General features: G+C 39.0%; 1 protein-coding gene across 1 annotated transcript in view; it reads right to left on the bottom strand.

Moving 5' to 3' along the window:
- Positions 1–8,727: 8,727 nt before the first annotated feature.
- ATRNL1 (attractin like 1) overlaps positions 8,728–18,707 on the bottom strand; it is a 796,918-nt gene continuing 786,938 nt past the window's right edge. Inside the window, exon 29 of the mRNA XM_035029745.1 lies at positions 8,728–10,894. Within this exon, the coding sequence (XP_034885636.1) occupies positions 10,770–10,894 (125 nt within the window). The 3' untranslated portion in view covers positions 8,728–10,769. The remainder of the gene's footprint in view (positions 10,895–18,707) is intronic.

The following is an 18,707-nucleotide window of genomic DNA, read 5'->3' as shown; positions in this document are numbered from 1 at the left end:
CGAGTCCCGCATCGGGCTCCCTGCTCGGCGGGGAGTCTGCTTCTCCCTCTGACCCTCCCCCATCTCATGCTCTCTGTCTCTCATCCTCTCCCTCTCAAATAAATAAATAAAATCTTAAAAAAAAAAAAAAAAAAAAACCCAGGTGCCCGACAGAGCCCCAGATCATTCTTATTATCGGCAGGGTTGGAACGCATGGCCTCCTGGTCGATCTTTGCACAAGCTGGTTTGGCATCTGGCATCTCCCATTAGCACAGGTGTACTAGATAGTTATTTCCATTCAAAAGTTTGTTTTCAGATGTTTGTAACTCCAGCAAACCTCCAGGGTATCTCCGTGAATTAAAATGTAGGCATGAATGTCATCAAAGTGCAGTGCTTAGCGCCTGCCCAACTGGTCCAAAAATTCACCCAGAGGCCACTTCAGAGACACACAAGGCCTGCTTGCTTCCTGGCAGAGAACATGTGAAAAATACACCGGAATTTATGAAATATGCAGAGTCATCGCTCAGTGTTGCATTCAAACCATGGCCACCTCATTCTGATTTGTTCTCCAGAGTTCTCCAAGTGGGGACAACAGCCCCCGCCTCAACATTACCTGAAAACTTCTTAGAAACGAAAATTCTCAAGCCCCATTCCAGACCTACTGAATCAGAAGTTCTAGGAGTGGGCCCCAGGAATCCAGTTTAATAAGCCCTCCAGGTGATTCTGATTTATTCTAAAGTTTGAGAACCACTAGTTTCAAAAAAATAAAAATAAAAGTTCATTTTCCCACCTATTTCAATACAGTGAACCAATAAGTATTTAACTAGTTAGGCCTCTCGAGCATTTCTTGAGATTCTTTTTTTTTTTTCTATAGTCAGTTAGAGGAAGGAGAAAAACCAAGCAAACCTCATTTTCACATGATTGACATTCCTGCAAAGTAGACTTGATTTAAAGTCATCAGAATGAGATGATCAGAAACTGATCATTGGAAAAAAGCAGGATTCTGACTTCACTACTTTGAGCATTTACTTTCATAGGAGATAGTCACCTGGTGAAGTCATCTTTTCCACAAACTGAGGTCTAATCATACTGTCTTGCCTCTTTTAGGTGCAACGGCCACAAAGATTTTAAATGTTTCATGTGCATGATGCAATTTGATTAGCAGCTCAGGTTATGAATGGCCACTCGGGACAGTTGTCCAAGAGGTGAAAGAATGTCTTAAACCTAATGCTCATTCATAACATATCTTCCATTATTCTTTGGGTACAGATATGTGAATATACCCTTACATATCCATATTCTACATTTACACGTACATATAATAAATAAGAGTGTAAAATAGATGTATAAATACATTCTAGACAGGGAGAGAAATGAAAGTTGTATATAAGTAGGCTTTCAATGGGAGACATCCATTATACATGCGCACAAATACATAAGGAAAATAGTGATATGTAATACAATAAACTCTATTTAATAATTCTCACATTGGTTTATAAAACGTAAAAGAACATAGTTAAATGAACAAGAATTGAAAGTGCATGATGGATGTGTCCCTCATAGCATTTAAATCTCTTCCACTTGATTAAAAATTCCTAGTTCCTCTTCACTGAATTGTTGAGAGTTTTTGAGCAGCCTCTGCCCTGATTAAAACAAATTAGCATCAAAGATCCCCTGTTGAATGAGAAATCATTAATTGAGAAACATGCAATGCTCCTTAATTACCTTTAGAACAGTGAGAGAACAAATAATCTCAGGTTCCAGAGGGGCCTGCCTGCTCTGCACTGTGGACTCATTTCGTGTAGCTGCTGGAATAAAACTCCATTTGCAAACACTATTGGGGAATATCAATTCATGCTTCAGTAAACACACTGTAGATTGTTTATCTAAAAGAAAAATATATAGATAATGACAGGAAGAGAGGAGCATGTTTTATTTTATTATTTTGTTGAGAGCGTTAAAAGTGTTTTACATATGCCAATATTGATTGAGGAATAATGTGAGCTGTTCTTTCTGATACAAATTTTAATGCTTTGTGTAAAATATTTCATTTATGTAATTACCTGATAAAACTTCAGATACTTCTATACGGATGAGTAACTTTATCATTTAACGCTGGAACAGAAAGCACCAAAGTATTGAACTTCAGAAAATGCAGCTACAAATGGGAATTCAAACCATGAGATGGTACCCTGTTCATTCATTCCTTTGTATACTGATACAACAGTTACAATAGCTTCGGCAGGCCAATGAAATATGATGTATCCCTCCACCTTTAAAATCTAGAAAACACAGCATAATAGCCCATGGCAACAGTGCTAGGAAATCAAGTGCTATCACAGTGTAGAGTATTACCCAAGGCTTATACACAATGCCATGTGCACGGCCTTCTGATAATGACAGTGGTATGTATGGGACTGGATCTGAGGTTCTGAAAACTCTCAGTGTAGTTCTCACAAGCACCCTGGAAGGAAGGAAGCAGAGTCCTCATTTCCCTACATGGGATAAATAAAGCATGGTGAGGCTTGGTCATTCAGCTAAGGATAGGATCTTGGTTTTATTCTAGTTTTCCAGGCCTCCACTTTAACCCCAGATCACATGTCCTCAACAGACTTTGAAAGAAAAAGTTGACAAAATTGACTCATCTACCTCCGTTCCCTTGGATATTTTTGGTTCATGTATAATTTAGACAGGTTCATATAACGTAAAGCACAAAACACCCAAACGGGGCTGCCATTTGGGCTTGATATTAATGCGGTTAAGACCCAATTTTGGAAATTTGCGCTTCACTTTTAGTGACACGAAGTGACTTGTATTATGAGTGGAATTAGACTTTATACCAACAGTCGTAATAGGTCTCAAACTCTGTGGGAGTTATTAATCATTATTCTTTGTCCTATACTCCATCAAGATCATAAACCTGATATTGCCATAATTTTTGCAAATATTGTAAATAACCCCTTAGAGAGTAAATTATAAGGGCAATTATCAAGACTACATTAAGAATATCTATACAAAAAAAATCAGAACAAAAGAGAATATCTATACAAATTAATTTGCACAAGAAGAAGAGGAGAAAGACCAGAAAGAAGAAGATGCCTCAGCAGCAGGAGGAGGAGGGGCAGGGAACAGAAGAAGGAGAATGGGAAGAAGGAGAGGGAGAAGGCTATCATTAATTGTATTCATGGAGTATGGAAGGATATAAACATGGTTATAACATTTTGATAGAGGAGGAAAATTGTTGTTGTTGTTGTTTTTCCCAAGGGGTTTTGATGAAAGTATATTCTTTCTTTGGACATTCCACTTCAGGACAAAATAATTCACCATCCACTGATGTGCAAAATGTAAGTGGTTTATATATACTGCCAAAATAAGAATTACTCATAAAAGGTCTACCTCACAACCATCCTCTGGATATGGTTTAGAAAAGGAAAATCTTGTCACTAAAACATTGCATGTTATGGGTAAAAGCACGAACAACACATCCTTATATGTCTTTACAAATTTCTAGTTCGTAGAGCTCATCGTAGAAATAAGAAATGCCGACCAAATGTAAGGACTGAGAAATAAGGTGATGCTATTGGATAGTTTTCCCTCACTGAAAGGCCGTTTCCCTTAACAGCCAACACTCATTGCATTTTTGCATTCGAAGGTCAAATTGGAGCTGTTACTTGGGAAATCAGCAAGGAGTGGACACTGCATACCTAGATTTGGTTCCTTCTTCCAATGGGTCCATCTGCACATAAATGTCTGGGAGACCATATTCTTCCACCCCCATGAGGCAACAAGCTTCTGATAAACCCGGAGTTCTGACTGGATCAGGGAAGAGTCTTGATAAGTAGAATATCCTGCTTGCCATTATCTATTTGTGTTGCAAGGTAATCCCATTTTGGGTTGAAATCAAATTGTTTTAAGCTGAGCTGGTATTTTATTGGTGTCCTTCCAGCCGGCCTTCCTTTTAAGTGCCATCGTATTTCAAACAAGCTGATCTGAAGGAAAAGACCACTGCTGCCTGTGTGGATCATCACGAGGGAACAAAGATGTGCAAGACCTATTTTAGGTTATTTCTTTATTTTTTAAGCATTGAGAGGTCTGAGATGTTCTTTTACTGCTGGGAGGAAAGGAGCTGACTAGTCAATGAAGGGTCAGGAAGGATGTGTGATAATGGGAAAGAAAATCTAACACAATCTGTTAGTATTTGCTGCAAAATTACCACTTAAAGTTGAGGAAGATAATATTTGAAATATATGATAGACCTTGTAAAAAAAAATCCTGAAAAGCACAAATCTGAATCACCAGGTAACATATATCATTGGTTTCCACTGCAATTTGATTATTTGGGAACTTTGGCACATATGTGTGCTTTAGTGTTACCAGAAAAACCTCAAGGGAAAATCGTTGCTTGTGATGTACTGAATTTAACCTGAGCCTTTTCACAGTAAAAGTTGAACACATTTAACTCTGATCCACTTCAACAACAAAAACCCATCACAAAACCTAGATGAGGTAGGCAAGCATTTTTATCCCAGGTTACTTAGAAATGGTTAAGACAACTGGCCCAAGGCAGTAAAAATAAATAAATAAATAAATAAATAAATAAATAAATAAATAAATAAATAAATAAAATAAGTTGTGGTTTGAGTTTACATTAAAACTCAAGGGTGTCCCCACACAGGACTCTCTAAGATAACTCAAAACTGGAAAGCACAACATTTGAGATATCTTTCGGCAGCTGGGGCTATAGACGCACAAAGAACTGTTAACAAAAATTTGCTCACTAATGCTATTGTCCTAGGTGGATTTTCGGGAGCGGGATCTCCTATCTGACCATACACAGACCCGTTTAAAGAAGCTTATGCTTAAACAGCTATCTTGCCTGAGTGAAAATTTCACTTCTGCCAAAAATAAAAGCAGTGAAACCTTTTGATGGTTAGCAGAAGACAGCGTTTCTGCAGCACTCTTGGAGGGGTTTGGTTTTGTGCTCAATTAGGACTGCTCCTAAACTAATCCTTGTATGGGGCAGAACTATTTTCTGGAGTAAGGGTGGGAAGCAGGCAGGTCAGACTCAGGGGGCAGGCGGGTGGGGGGTGGTGCAGTTTACAAAAGCTCATCCTAGTTGGAAAGAAAAATAATAATAGTTGCTCTTTTCATTTGTAGGGCTGGAGAAAGTAAAGCTCAACAAAATCTTGGCTGCTCTAGCTATGGTAGCCACCATATTGCTAAACAAGCAGAGAAACCCGTTCAATCTTGGAGAGGGAGAAAGGGCTGTGGGTTAGCACTGAAGGAGTGTCCACCCCTCTCTTCAGCCGCTCACAGGTGACTCCTGCAAGGAAACTTCGTCAGGACAGAGAAGGATCAGTTTCGAGCTGAAATCTTCAAATCTCCTGATAGCCACTGACTCACCATCAAAAAGCTGAAGAAGAGCATGTGCGAGGCTCAGATGCTCAGAGAACCTGCTGCTTTTTGTTGTAAAAGAAAGGGGCTCCAGGATCCACTTGGTGCTCTACCCACTTTGGGGACATCTTCAGCAGGGTCCATATCAAATCTCCTCCCTCTCTTCTAAAGCTTCTGGGAGATGCCAGCCAGGCTGGGCATGTTTATCAGGGTGGAGTGGGCCTCCTGATCTCAGCCTCTTCCCTGGCCTGAGCTCTGGGAGGTGTGGTGGAAGGCTACCAGGAAGGAGAGCACCATTCCATCCCGTAGGGCGCAGGTGGGGGCCTAAATCAGGGTTAAGCCCAAGACCCCGAGCCCAAGAACGGTCATGGGTGCTTGGTCCTCGTGTGGGGGCTGCAGAGAGGAGAGATGTTTGGATCCTCCTTGGTAGCTCCTTTTCAGTAATTCCGTTCTGAGACCCAGCAGAGCAGTGGCACTAATGTAAAGCGGGGACCCAGATGGCCACAGGGCGACGAAACCCAAAGCCTGCCAAAGAACAAGCAGACTTCTTAGAAAACTGCTCAGCTAGGCCCTGGCTGTACCAGTCTCAGAAGGAGGACTGCTACCGCAAGAACAATGTTTGTAAACACAGCACACAGGGCTGGGGCCGAGACCCTCAGTTCGAGCTGGAATCCTGGCCACTCAGGCTCTTGGGGGTTTTGCTTCCATCCTCAGGAACATTCCAAGTGTTCAGCATGCCATTCAGAGAAAACGTGTAGAAAAGGCCAGTGAAAATCAGGTGAAGAGAGAAAGAGAGAAAAATGTGTTTTGCATGTGGAATTCAATAACACAAATGTTACAAACAAGTCTTCGATGGCAGAGGGGCTTTTTCAGGTGTTGAGTGCTTTTCCCGTGTGATTTTGGAAGGGTAGAAACAAAACAAAACAAAACTATATTTAGCAGTGGGGGCTGGAAGATAAAGTGTTTTTATTTCAGTAAACTCCTAATTCATAGCACACTGTAGCAGAAAATGTGGACTTTTTAAAGCAGGTTGGAACCTTTACACGATCTGTCCTAACATTGGCATTCACACCTGTGTACGTATATATGGATATGGTTATAAGTCTTAATTTTAGAAATTTGATAAAACTACTCTGTTAAAGGTATACTATGGTGAAAAGATTGCTATAACACTAACCCAATGGCTTATATTCACTGGAAAATCATTTAAAGCATTTTGAATTAGAGCGATAACTTTGTTATTTAAAGAAATTCTTCTAACTGTAGATAAAGGCAGCTCTTTGGCCCAGCACAGTGTCTCCCTCATTTGCCTAATGGTAAGAATCACTGAGGTGCTTATTTGAACATATTCATCTTCAGGGTCTAATCCAGTCCTTCTGAATCTTAATCTCTAGAGGCAAGAGTAGGAATCTGTACAAACCCGGGGAGTTCTTATGATCAAGTATGTTCCAAACTCACTCTAGTAAAATGGCAAATGGGTTTTGGAATTTGACTTGTTCTTAAGTGTATGTGGGAGAATTCATTCATTTGATCAATTTTAATTTTTTAAAACCTTTTATATAAAACACTCCTCAAGTCATAGTTTTATGTTTAATGACAAAAAGATGTACAGTGAATGCCGACCAAATGTAAGGACTGGTTTCTTCTGGACTAATTTGAATGTGAAAGTGACAATTAATGTTCTTGTCTAAAGGTCATCAAGCAGTCATTTAAAAAATAGTCTACTAAAGCTGTATATATTTGGAAGAGTCAAAGCTTCTAATGACTCGACCATCAAAGTAGATTTTTAGAAATCTCTATATCCTAGAAATATAGGAACTAAAGATTGTCATGAAACTTTTACCTGCAAAAACCTACTTGACCTTCAGCTATGGATGAAAAATTAATAGATGGATTCATAAAACTGTTGGTAGAAAAAGAGTGGCCCGGTAGCCCCAGGATAGTCAAGACCAGCTACACTGCATGGAGGACCTGCTTTATGTTTATTACCTTCTGGGCTCACAGCAGCTCTGCAAGGTGGGCGCCACCCTCCCCTCACAGATGCAAAGTCTGGACGCGTCTAGAGGTCAAAACTTGCCTAGCACCACAAAGCTCGAAGCTGGTTCCAGCATCTGTTCTCAGGCCTGTCCGCTGGTCTACACTCCAAATGACTCTGCAGCAGGACAATAGCCATACAGTGACTTCTGTCCGACAGAACCCCTCCAAAATGAGATCTTGGGGAGTACAGCAAGAATTGATTCCACACTGAAATATGTCCTAGTTGAAGTTTTCCTGCTGAGCATAACACAATAGTATGTGGCATACTCTCTCCTTCTATGTATATCACTAAAATAAATTTCCACTTAAAAGCAATTATGAAAATCCCAATCCTCTTAAAATTTATTAAATTGATCTGTAAGTATGTGTATCTCTTTCAACAAGAATTCTCTAGTTGCCCAAATATTGTCCGTAGGTAAATTTTTAAATTTATTTATTTATTTCAGAGAAAGCACGAACGAGAGGGGCAGAGGGAGAGAGAACCTCAAGCAGAATCCGCACTGAGCATGGAGCTGGACAAGGGCTCAATCTCACGACCCTGAGATCATGACCTGAGCTGAAACCAAGGGTCAGACGCCTAACCAACTGAGCCACCCAGGAGCCCCCCTCAGGTACATTTTTAAAACTCCATTCTATTTAACAAAAACTTTTCATTCTTGGAAGAATAAGAAATCCTAAAATCTAAAGGACTTTTCAAAGTTATCCTAAACTGAAAGGTACACAATTCCATTAAGATAAAGTTTTCAAGAGAATCAGTCATTTAACTGTATACTTCTGGAAGAGTATCTGCATATATTTGTGGATTGATTTTAAAAAGTTAATTAAAAAAAGGAGCATCTAAATTTAAAGTGTTTGGGATATGGGGACAAAAAGAATGTGACACAGATTCAAAGTGATAATCCCTAAGGTCTTTTCAATCCACTTCACCCGAGGGTGAAGAATTTTATTGCCAGTAAAAAGCTTTGATAAGTTGAGAAGATAATAGTTACCAAGCATAATCAGTCACCGAGTTAGCAATATTTGGCTCAGAAAGATGTAGTATGACTTTAACTTCACATTGCATGACGTCCTGCAATTCTCTAAAATTCAAATTTTCAAGTGTTAGGAACCCAGCGGGATTTGAGGTGGATGAAGCTTGGCAATTTTTTCAGAGTAATACTGTTTGCTTGGCCTCTCCAAAAGGATGGCTGAAATGGACTTCCTATAACTCTGTACGCTTTTGTGTTTTTGTTATATAAGGCTTCTCTCATGACAAATGTTAGACAATTAAAACAAATAGGGCAATCATTTTATTTTTAAATGATTATATTTTTGTAGTCACTGGTTTTGTCAATTTATTTCTCCAGGAGAAAAATCAACATTTAAAGTGTCCAAAAAGAAGCTAATAAAATTACTTGATTGTTTTTAGGAGACATTTACAACCTTTGCTCACTTTTTTTTTTTTTTTTGAGAGGTAAAATATCACAGGGAGGCAAAAACAACCAGCTCCACTCCCGCCCCCTCTCCCAAAAAACCCACAGGCTATAGATAAAATTATTCTAAGAATTAGTCTTATTTTTAATGCATAGAAAATAGCAAAATGATCATGCCAACATAAGGAATGTATACTATAGTTAACAAGTGCCTAATTATCAAAACAATGATAGTCATGGCTCAATGCAACCTAGCAATCTTATATATGATGCAACTACCTATTGTATGATCATTCCTGTTATATATTACATTCAATCCTCATCAAATGAAGCTGACTATGTATAAATGGCATCATGAAATAACATTGAATATCACAATAGGGTCATATTCCGCTATGGCACGATCACAGCATGCAAGGAACTATGCATTAGCTGTAAACAGTAAAGTGTCATTACCTTCCAGAAATCCAAAGAACATGAAAAGTACATAGATAGTACTAAACATCAATTATATTTAAATGACTTTCATAGTGAACGAAGCTGTATTGTATGAGGCAGCTCTGGATGTCTCTGTCACTGCTTTCTACATATATCCTGTAGTCACCCTGAAGGGAAGAAAAGAGTTTCAAACAAGATCTGTTAATGCTACTGAGTTCTAGGGAACTGTTGTCAAAATGAGGCCACATAGGATTCTATGTCCCAATGTGAAAGCTCTTTTAGATCATTTCTCCTTTCTGCCATGATTCGGATTTGTGAATTGTTAAGAATATGCTCAGTGTAGGCGACGATCAACTTATTTTTTAAACTGAAGACTTACTCTTGTGACATCAACGTGTTCAGCTTAGAAATAAGAATACTATAGACCCTTGCCAGCTCTTCTCTACTTGTATTCTAAGTGGATAGTTGGCAAGAAGGAACCTGGATCATATTAAAACTTGGGAGGTGTCACCTCTAAAATACTTTTCATGATATTTGTAAAAGGTAGATAAAAATCTAGCAGCTAGGAGAGGAAGGCCAACAGAAGATGATCTGTTTTTACAGAAATGCAGATGGATCATTTAGGTCTGATCCAATGATTCCGAGGCAATTAAAAAAACTACCACAGTAGAGCTGAACCTTACACACAGTAAAATGACCATTTCAGCTCTCTTCAGGTTTGGTATTGGAGGGTTTTTGGAAGGAGGGGAAAAACTGATTGCTGGACAGGTTTTTCCATGCTCTATCAGCTCTGATAATGAGTTAGGCAGTTGGCAAGGATGACAGGAATGTCCTTTTCACTCAGAATTCTAATAAACCTCCTGTGAAGTTGCACATACCATCCATCCAAATGGACTCATTTCGGTCTGCATTCCAGTTAGGTGGAAAATAGTCACATTCCCAAACTGAGTGTGGACATGATATGGTCATGTGGAATATTTAAATATACTACCCTACATCCCACTAAACCCAAATCTTGCTTTTACATTTACAGTGAGATAAAACAACATTTAAAGCCATTGCAATTTGTTCATTTCCTGTTCATATACAAGTGATTTAAGTTTGCTTATGAGGCAAAAACTGTACAATTCTCATCATCCAGGCATTATAAAATGTCTTTCTTTAAAGTCTTGGGATATAAACAGTTTGGTTTATATGAATTACATATTTTCATCTGCATTAAGAAACAATATACATCTTTTCCAGCGTAATTTAATGTTATCTATGATAAGCCTAAGAGAGTCGTAAAAACTGACTTTATTGCCCGTGACCATCAATACTGTTACTTTCATAAAAGTCACGAACATTCTCTGGCCACTCGGGTCATTGCCCTTTTGGAGGGAACCGTACTTGAGCCCTGGGACCACACAGAGATTTGCCTCCATAAAAACTGAGGCCATAGACCAGCCTTAATGGAAGCCATTTACAAAATCAAAACACTTCAGAATATGCAGGAGCAGTTTCTGTTTCTCAGACACAAGTTCCTTGACGTGTTGAGAGGTGGTGTTTTCGATTTCGGACTCCTGAAGTCTTGTCTTTACTATCTGAAGGCTTCTGTTGTGAAATATCTATTAGGGCACTGGCAATTGCAAGGCCTGCAAGAAGAGGAGAAAATCATTCAAATATTTGGTGAGACATCTCCAGGACAGTGACAGTGGTGTCTTGGCACCCTACTTTTTATTGTTTTATATTTAGTCATCAAACATTTAGCTGTTTATTGGAAGTTATCATGTAGTTTGCCCTTTACTTAAAATGTTTCTACAACTGAGACATATGAATGACACACATGAAGAAGAACAAGGACCTAGCAGTTAACTGACTCTGACTTTGGATGATCAAATTCAGTGTGTGACAAAAACATCACAACCAGCTGTGGTTATGACCCCACACCTTAGTTCCCATGTCTGAACACAAGTTTGTTCTAGCTGTACACAGAATTTTCAGCGTTAGCATTATTTTTGTGTGTGTAGAACAAAAAGCCGTTGTATTAAGATTTTTCTAGAAATTTTGAGCAGTTTTAGGTTTAAAGAAAAATTGAGCCAACATCGATACACGATTACCAACCAAAGTCCATAGTTTACATTAGGATTCTCTCTTTGTATTGTACATTCTAAGGGTTTGGACAAATGTATAATGTCATATATTCAACATTAGAGTATCACACAGAGAAGTCTCACTGCCTTAAAAATCCCCTGTGCTTTACCAATTTATCCCTCCCCTTCCCCTGAGCCTCCAGTAATCACTGATCTTTATTAAAAGTCTCGATAGTTTTGCCTTTTCCAGAACGGCATATAGTTGGAGTCATATAGTTGGAATCATTGTACCTAGCCTTTTCAGATGGTCTTATTTCACTTAACAATATGCCTTTAAGTTCCATCATATCTTTTTTGGTTCAATGGCTCAATTCTTTTTGGAATAATATTCCATTGTATGGATGTACCACAGTTTGTTTATCCATTCCCCTATTGAAGGTAGCTTGACTACTTCCAATTTTTGGCAATTATAAATAAGGCAGCTATAAATATCTATGTGCAAGTTTTTATGTAGATGTAAGTTTCCAATTCACAAATACCTGGGAACATGATCATTGGACCACATGGTAAACCTGGTTTTAGCTTTTTGAAAGAAACTACCCAACTATCTTCCGTGGAAGCTGTGCTATTTTGCATTCCCACCAGCAATGAATGAGAGTTCCTCATTCATTGTACTGCATCTTTGTCAGCATTTGGTGGTGTTGGTGTGTGGGATTTTAGCCATTCTAATAGGTATGTAACTAAATCTCATGGTTGTTTTCATCTGCAATTCCATAATAAAAGCATCTTTTTCATATGCTTATTTGTCAGATGTATATTTTTTTTGGTAAGGTATCTGTTCAGATCTTTTGCCCACTTTTAATTGAACTGTTTGTTTTCTTATTGTTGAGTTTTAAGAGATTTCATTTACATTTTATATACCAGTCCTTTATCAGATATGTGTTTTGCAAGTATCTTCTCCAAATCTGTGGCCTGTCTTTTCATTTTCTTTTTTTTCAAGTGTTTTTAAGAAGTAAGAAAACACCCAGGTGCAGAGTTGTGTTATGCACAAGCAGACATGGAAAAAAGACAGCTTGATATTTCTTAAACATAAGAAAAAAACCTTGAGTATTATCAGCAGACTATTAGCACAAAAGTGGATCTCTAGCTATCATAGGTAATTTAAAGAATACTGTTTTGTTATATCATTTTGTCTATTGATTGACAAGAACATTTGGTAAAATGTTCATGGATGGTAAAGACGTTCCTAAATTTGTAGAAGCAATGGTCCAGCCAGATACTCTGGTTTATCGTAGTTATACATGAAGCATTTTAGTTTCTGTCGAGTCTCATATAATTCTTTTTTTTTTTTTTAAGATTTTATTTATTTATTTGACAGAGAGAGACACAGCAAGAGAGGGAACACAAGCAGGGGGGAGTGGTAGAGGGAGAAGCAGGCCTCCTGCTGAGCAGGGAGCCTGATGCGGGGCTCGATCCCAGGACCCCGGGATCATGCCCTGAGCCGAAGGCAGACATTTAACGATGGAGCCACCCCGGCACCCTGAGTCTCATATAATTCTTGAGTAAAACAAAATGTGCCAAGTCACCATACTAAACCAAGAGACCAGCCTGCTTGCTTTAAGGAGGTGACTAAAGGACTTTTGGTTCACTTTCCCATCTCCCGGGTCTCGGAGACTTGACCCTGGGTTGAGCTGAACCAAGCCCTGAGCCCTACAGACATCTCCTCAATATGCTGCTCTTAGAAGAAGGGCTCACTTTTGGATCTTAAGCTATGCAAGATGCCATTGAGTTATTTTACTTCTGTAGGTCAATTTTTTCTAGGTAAGCCTCAAATATGACCTGGCAAGAACAGAACTCCAGAGGTTTATGAACAGAAAGAAATGTCAACGGAGGGAAACAGTGTTAAGAAGAGGGTCAACAAGCCTGGTGCAGTATTGTAGAAGTCAAGGGACGTCAGGGTTCAAGGAGTCTGCGGAGAGTACCAAATGGGCCAGCAGTGAGGCTGGGTGCAGAGCCCATTAGAGTTCCTCAAAGGAGATCTGGATGATCTTTGAGTCATTTCTATACCTAACTGAGGAAGGAAGTCAGAAAGTTAAGTAGGGAATGGGGTGAGAGGAAATGTGACAACACAAATAAATCCCATGTTCAAGCTATTTGGCACTGGAAAGAGGTAAGTGAGCTGGTACACAGGGGAAGCAACAGGTCAGATGAGATATATGTGAATACATAGGATCATCTGAGTACATATAATTTTTAAAGGAAAAAGGAGTTTTATGTACATGTGAGAACAGAAGAGAAGGTATTTGTGGAGAAGGAGAAATTAACGATGCTAGGGAGGGAAAGGATTAAAAAGTTACAGTAATCACTGGCTAGGCTGATAATCTTAGATATTTACCTTTTAAGGGTTGCTGTTAAATAACCTGCTCTTTTAGGATGTTGAATAATTATTCTGAATTGCTTAGAGATAACACAAGTTCAAAGGTTCAAAGTTTAAATAAATATTGCTTTCTTGACCTCTGAAGAGCACATATGAACTTCTGAAGTGTCCCACATAGATGTTTCAACCATTATTCTGCTGTAGGAAATTGTTACTTTGTTATTTCTTCAAGGGAGGGAGCTGAAGCACATGTTTTTTTAAAAAAAGACTAACAGGCCCCTGTTGTGCTAACAAAAAATTCAGTACAGGCAGACCTAAAGTTTCCCCAGATCTCTTGGCATCCTTCTGTCATAATTCACAACCTTCTGTTATTTCATTCCTGGCACCCTCTTATCCAGAGACAGCCAAATATGACAAAGAATATACGTCTCCTTTAATGTAGACAGAGACCACTTCCACTAATTGCAATGGTCACAGCTTCTAAATATGAAATCATGTTATTCATTAAACTACTGCATGACCCAGTCCAAAGGAGCTCTGAAAAGCAATACTTTTGCATTTACATTGGCTACAAATGTTGTTTCCCTTACAGAAGCTATAATGTCAGGAGAGGAGCAAACCATTTGAGTTGCCCAAACAAGCAATTGCATCTAATCTGAAACTGCCAACGTACCTTTGTATTTCAGGGTATTGGAATTCCGAGGCCTAATTAAAGTAGTGTCTCACAAATATCCTGGGTTTGCTAATGATTTGTTAGCTTGGAAACACATTCCGTTGAAAATAGTAAATCTATAAGCCAGACTTCAGTCCTTAATTTACAAATAAAATCGCATTATCATGCTTATTTTTAATTTGACAAATTTTTGTTCTTTCCGATGGAAATGGAGCTACCAACTACATTTACAGATTCTGCATAAATGGCCACACGTATGTGGGAACCTTGGATTCCTGCAGGCAGTGATGTTTAGTGTCCCCCACGTGTCCTCCCAGAGGACACTCCAAGGGCCACGTGCCCACTCTCATTCTCTGGAGGGGCCAAATGACGTTTTCGCTTAGATTTGAGCTTGGGTCCTTTATACTACTAGACAGCTTGTGGCACCCCATGAGTTACTTTTTTTTATAATCCTGTAATTTAATTATGAACAGCATAATGATCATAACTGCATGTGTGTATATGTCAAATTGCTGGGTATAAGTTTTTATTACTATTATTGCATTTCTTTATATTGTGCTATATGGAGAATTCTAACACAACAACCCAGAAATTGCTAGGTCCTCATTCAACCTACAAGAAGTCCTGGACAGAAGAATAAATAAGAGGAAGCAGGTCCCAGACTTCCCAAAGTGTCTAGTGTGTGGAAGACTCTTTAAAAAAGAGAGCAAGATTGGGGCGCCTGGGTGGCTCAGTCGGTTAAGCGACTGCCTTCGGCTCAGGTCATGATCCTGGAGTCCCGGGATCGAGTCCCGCATCAGGCTCCCTGCTCGGTGGGGGGTCTGCTTCTCCCTCTGACCCTCCCCCCTCTCATGCGCTCTCTCTCTCATTCTGTCAAATAAATAAATAAAATCTTAAAAAAAAAAAAAAGAGAGCAAGATTGAGAAATCAAAGTAGTTTCTATCCTTGCCCTTCAGTATACTTTATTGTAGGGAATCTTAATTGATAAAAAAGGAAAGTGGACAGTAGCTCTTTAAGAAAACCAATATTACTCCCCTTTCCCTGCATGTAACATGTGTATGTTGACGGGAGAGACTGACTATATAAATAGGCAATAGCCAGATGACAACATAACTCCATCCCACAGATGCAGCCACCTGCTCAGGAAACCAGCCCCTATATCTGCAATAACCAGACTAGGAAGCCAGTCTGCCATGTCCGGTTTGTGGGAAGTCAGACTGCTATCTCTAGTAACAAACCAGGAAGTCAAACAATTACCTCCGTAACAATGGGTCCCACCTACCCAACTTGATTAATAACTGACAACTTCCCTAATTTTTGTCCCAGCTTCCAACTTAGGACCAACCAGGGAAAGGCAAATATGCACCCCTAACCAATCATATAGGATGCCCCATTTCTAGTTAACCTGACTCTAGCTTTCCTGTGCCAATAGCTTCCAGTTGGTCCATACTTAAAGCCTTCTCTTTTTTCCACTATATCCCACATATTTGACTATTTTTAAGTGTCTGCTGAAACGTAAGCCAGCAATGGCAGGTGGCTCCCTTGCTGAAGCAAGTTCTGAATAGCCTTGCTTGTTATTTCATTGTTCTTGGTTTACTTTCACACTGGTGATGAAGAGATAAAGGTAGCTTGAGATCTTTCCTGGGTTGTTTTTTTAAAATGCATCAATTAAATAAAAACAACTTAAAAATAATTTATCCATGTTGCCCTTTGAGGCAAACACTTCCTCCTTGTTTAGATTTCCCTGGGAAATTTGTCCCCTGGGTAGAGGTTTTCTGGTGCTGACCCCACACTCCCCGGGCCATAGAGGAAGCGCTTCCTGCCAATAGGACGCCATGCAGTGGTACACGCAGCTTGTGGTTTGAGTTCCATCACTCTAGAAGATCATTTTTCAAAACATCACACAAATCATCTGATGAAATCCACTTATTGTGTTCTCTAGGCCTAGCATAGTTCCTTGTTATCAAAGCAATACAATTAACCAGGGGAACAATTCATTATTTTAGACTGGTGGTCTAAAGGAATTTCATTTACCATGTCAAGATGATGCACAGATGCTGCAGGCTAGCAGAATTTACATCAAAATATGCCGGTACATTCAATAAAAATGCTGGGGTTTAAATATTTATTATAAGCTTTACCTTCTTGCACTTTTAGTTTTTAAATACCAGACACTATGACATTTAGATTATTTAAATATGGATTCTAAACCTCGTAAGAAAGAAAGTACCCTCTTCTGTTCCCTATTCCATTTGCCGTGGCCTTGTGGTGTTGCAAACTAGCCCTCGCTAATGTGGAACGTCACCCGTGGCTGTTCTGGACCACTCAGGGCTGGGCAAGCTGGGAAGGAAGCGGACTACTTTGGGACCATGCAGATTTCCTTCAGAACACGGGCACAATTTAGTAGTTACTGGTTTGGACGCCAAGAGCTACCACAGATATTTAGGAAATAAGTAGAAGATACACCAAAATCAGACCTTTACCCAGATTCTTGGGGAAAAAACCCCCCAGCATTTCTTCCTAAAATTAAGAACTTTGTTTCTCAATAAACACGTGCAGACATGCCCTAAAAAGAAAGCAATAGAAATGACTAAGGGCTACATATTTACATGGTAAATATATCTTTTTAAACCATTAAATTTGCAATGAAAACCACCAAGGAGAAACATTAGGAACTGAGTTATCTTCAGGAAAACTCTAGTTTTACTAAAGCGAAGTGGTGTTAGTAGACTCCAGTGGTCACAATGTAATCATAAAATTACTGATGTGTGTTTTTTTACAATTATGCAGAACAATTAATAAGTACAGTAATAAAATACTGCACATTAAGTGAAATTGCCTTGGAAAGAACATCCTCACTTTATATACAAACATAGCACTTCCGTTTTACATTTGAACAAAGCCTCAGAAAAGTCATTCATTTTGAAATGCTCTCCTCCCAAGTCTGTGTAAAAGCAGGCACCACTATATATTTTAATTTTCTAGGAAAACAGCTTCATTAGGCGTGAAAGGTTAATTGCAGGTTTAAGTGGAGCTCAGGGAACAGTGCAGGGTCTGCGATGAATTACACAGTCTGCTTTAGGACGACTTGAATGAGTGCTGTAAACTGTTTGCCCTGCTGAAATGTTTTACTACCTCATTTACTATCTGTCTTCTTTTACAGCTTGTATTTGTAGTTCTTCTAAACCTTTAATGGCTACAGTTTTATTTCACTGTAATCAGATTTAAATGGAAATACCATGCTGGGATGTTTAAATGTTTTCCTTCTGATTGTATATAGCCACATACTACTGATCAGAGTCCTGGCTATCCTTCACGTGATTAAGAAAGTGACTTTGGGAAACTGATGTTACCTAGACTCTAGCTATTGTGCAGACTTAATTTAACATTCAGTGTGGCCGCCCTTGCCAATATGCAACTAGGGCTGGATACATAATTAGAAAATATGCATTTCCATTTTAATTTATCCGTTGGAAGGCCAGTGCAACTGAAGTCATTATTAGGCAAAACTCCAAAGGTTACACTGATGAACCAAAATTGAAATACTTCAAGTACTGAAAACACTGGAATGACAAATGGACTAGTCATATTTGTCTGAGAGTTTAAAGAAACGTTTCCCTTCACCTACTAAGAACCAATGACAACTGCAGATGTCAGTGTTTAAGTACAAATTATAACTGTATTCTGCTTATACAATTTGGTTCGGTCTTTAACACATCATAATATTTTAAAATTTCATTGAAGTTTCATGAAATTTAATCCTACTCTAGCACCACAGATGCCAACTTCTATAGCATTCCCACGTGTTCCCTAAATTGTATATGGACTATTCTCTGATTGGTTAGGATATGCTGAGTAAGTAATGGTCATTACTGTCTCAAGTCATTGTATCATGCAAATCCTCATGCTTTTTTAACATGTAAAGCTTCTTTTGGATCTTAGCAGTTCTTTTTTTTTTTTAATTTTTTTTTAGATTTATTTATTTGAGAGAGAGAGAGAGAGAGAGTGAGAGCACACAGAAGAAGAGGGAGAAGCAGACTCCCTGCTGAGCAGGGAGCCTGATGTGGGGCTCGATCCCAGGACGCTGGGAGCGTGACCTCAGCGGAAGACAGACGCTTAACCTAGCCACCCAGGCACTCTGGATCTTACCAGTTCTGATTTTAATTACATAGCAAAAGATTTTACTAATTCATTTAAAATATTTTGATATATTTTTTTAGAGCCACCAACATTACCAGAAGCAGCCTTGCAGCTACCCTTCCACATTGTTAAGTAAATTTCCAATTGAGAATTCCCTCATCCTAAGCCACCTGGGGAAATATTTC

The sequence above is a fragment of the Mirounga leonina genome, unplaced genomic scaffold, assembly GCF_011800145.1.
Source record: "Mirounga leonina isolate KUSES-001 unplaced genomic scaffold, KU_Mleo_1.0 Mir_114, whole genome shotgun sequence".
NCBI classification, from domain to species: Eukaryota; Metazoa; Chordata; class Mammalia; order Carnivora; family Phocidae; genus Mirounga; species Mirounga leonina.
The sequence above is the reverse complement of the archived record's forward strand: the minus strand, read 5'-3'. Positions and strand labels throughout refer to the sequence as shown.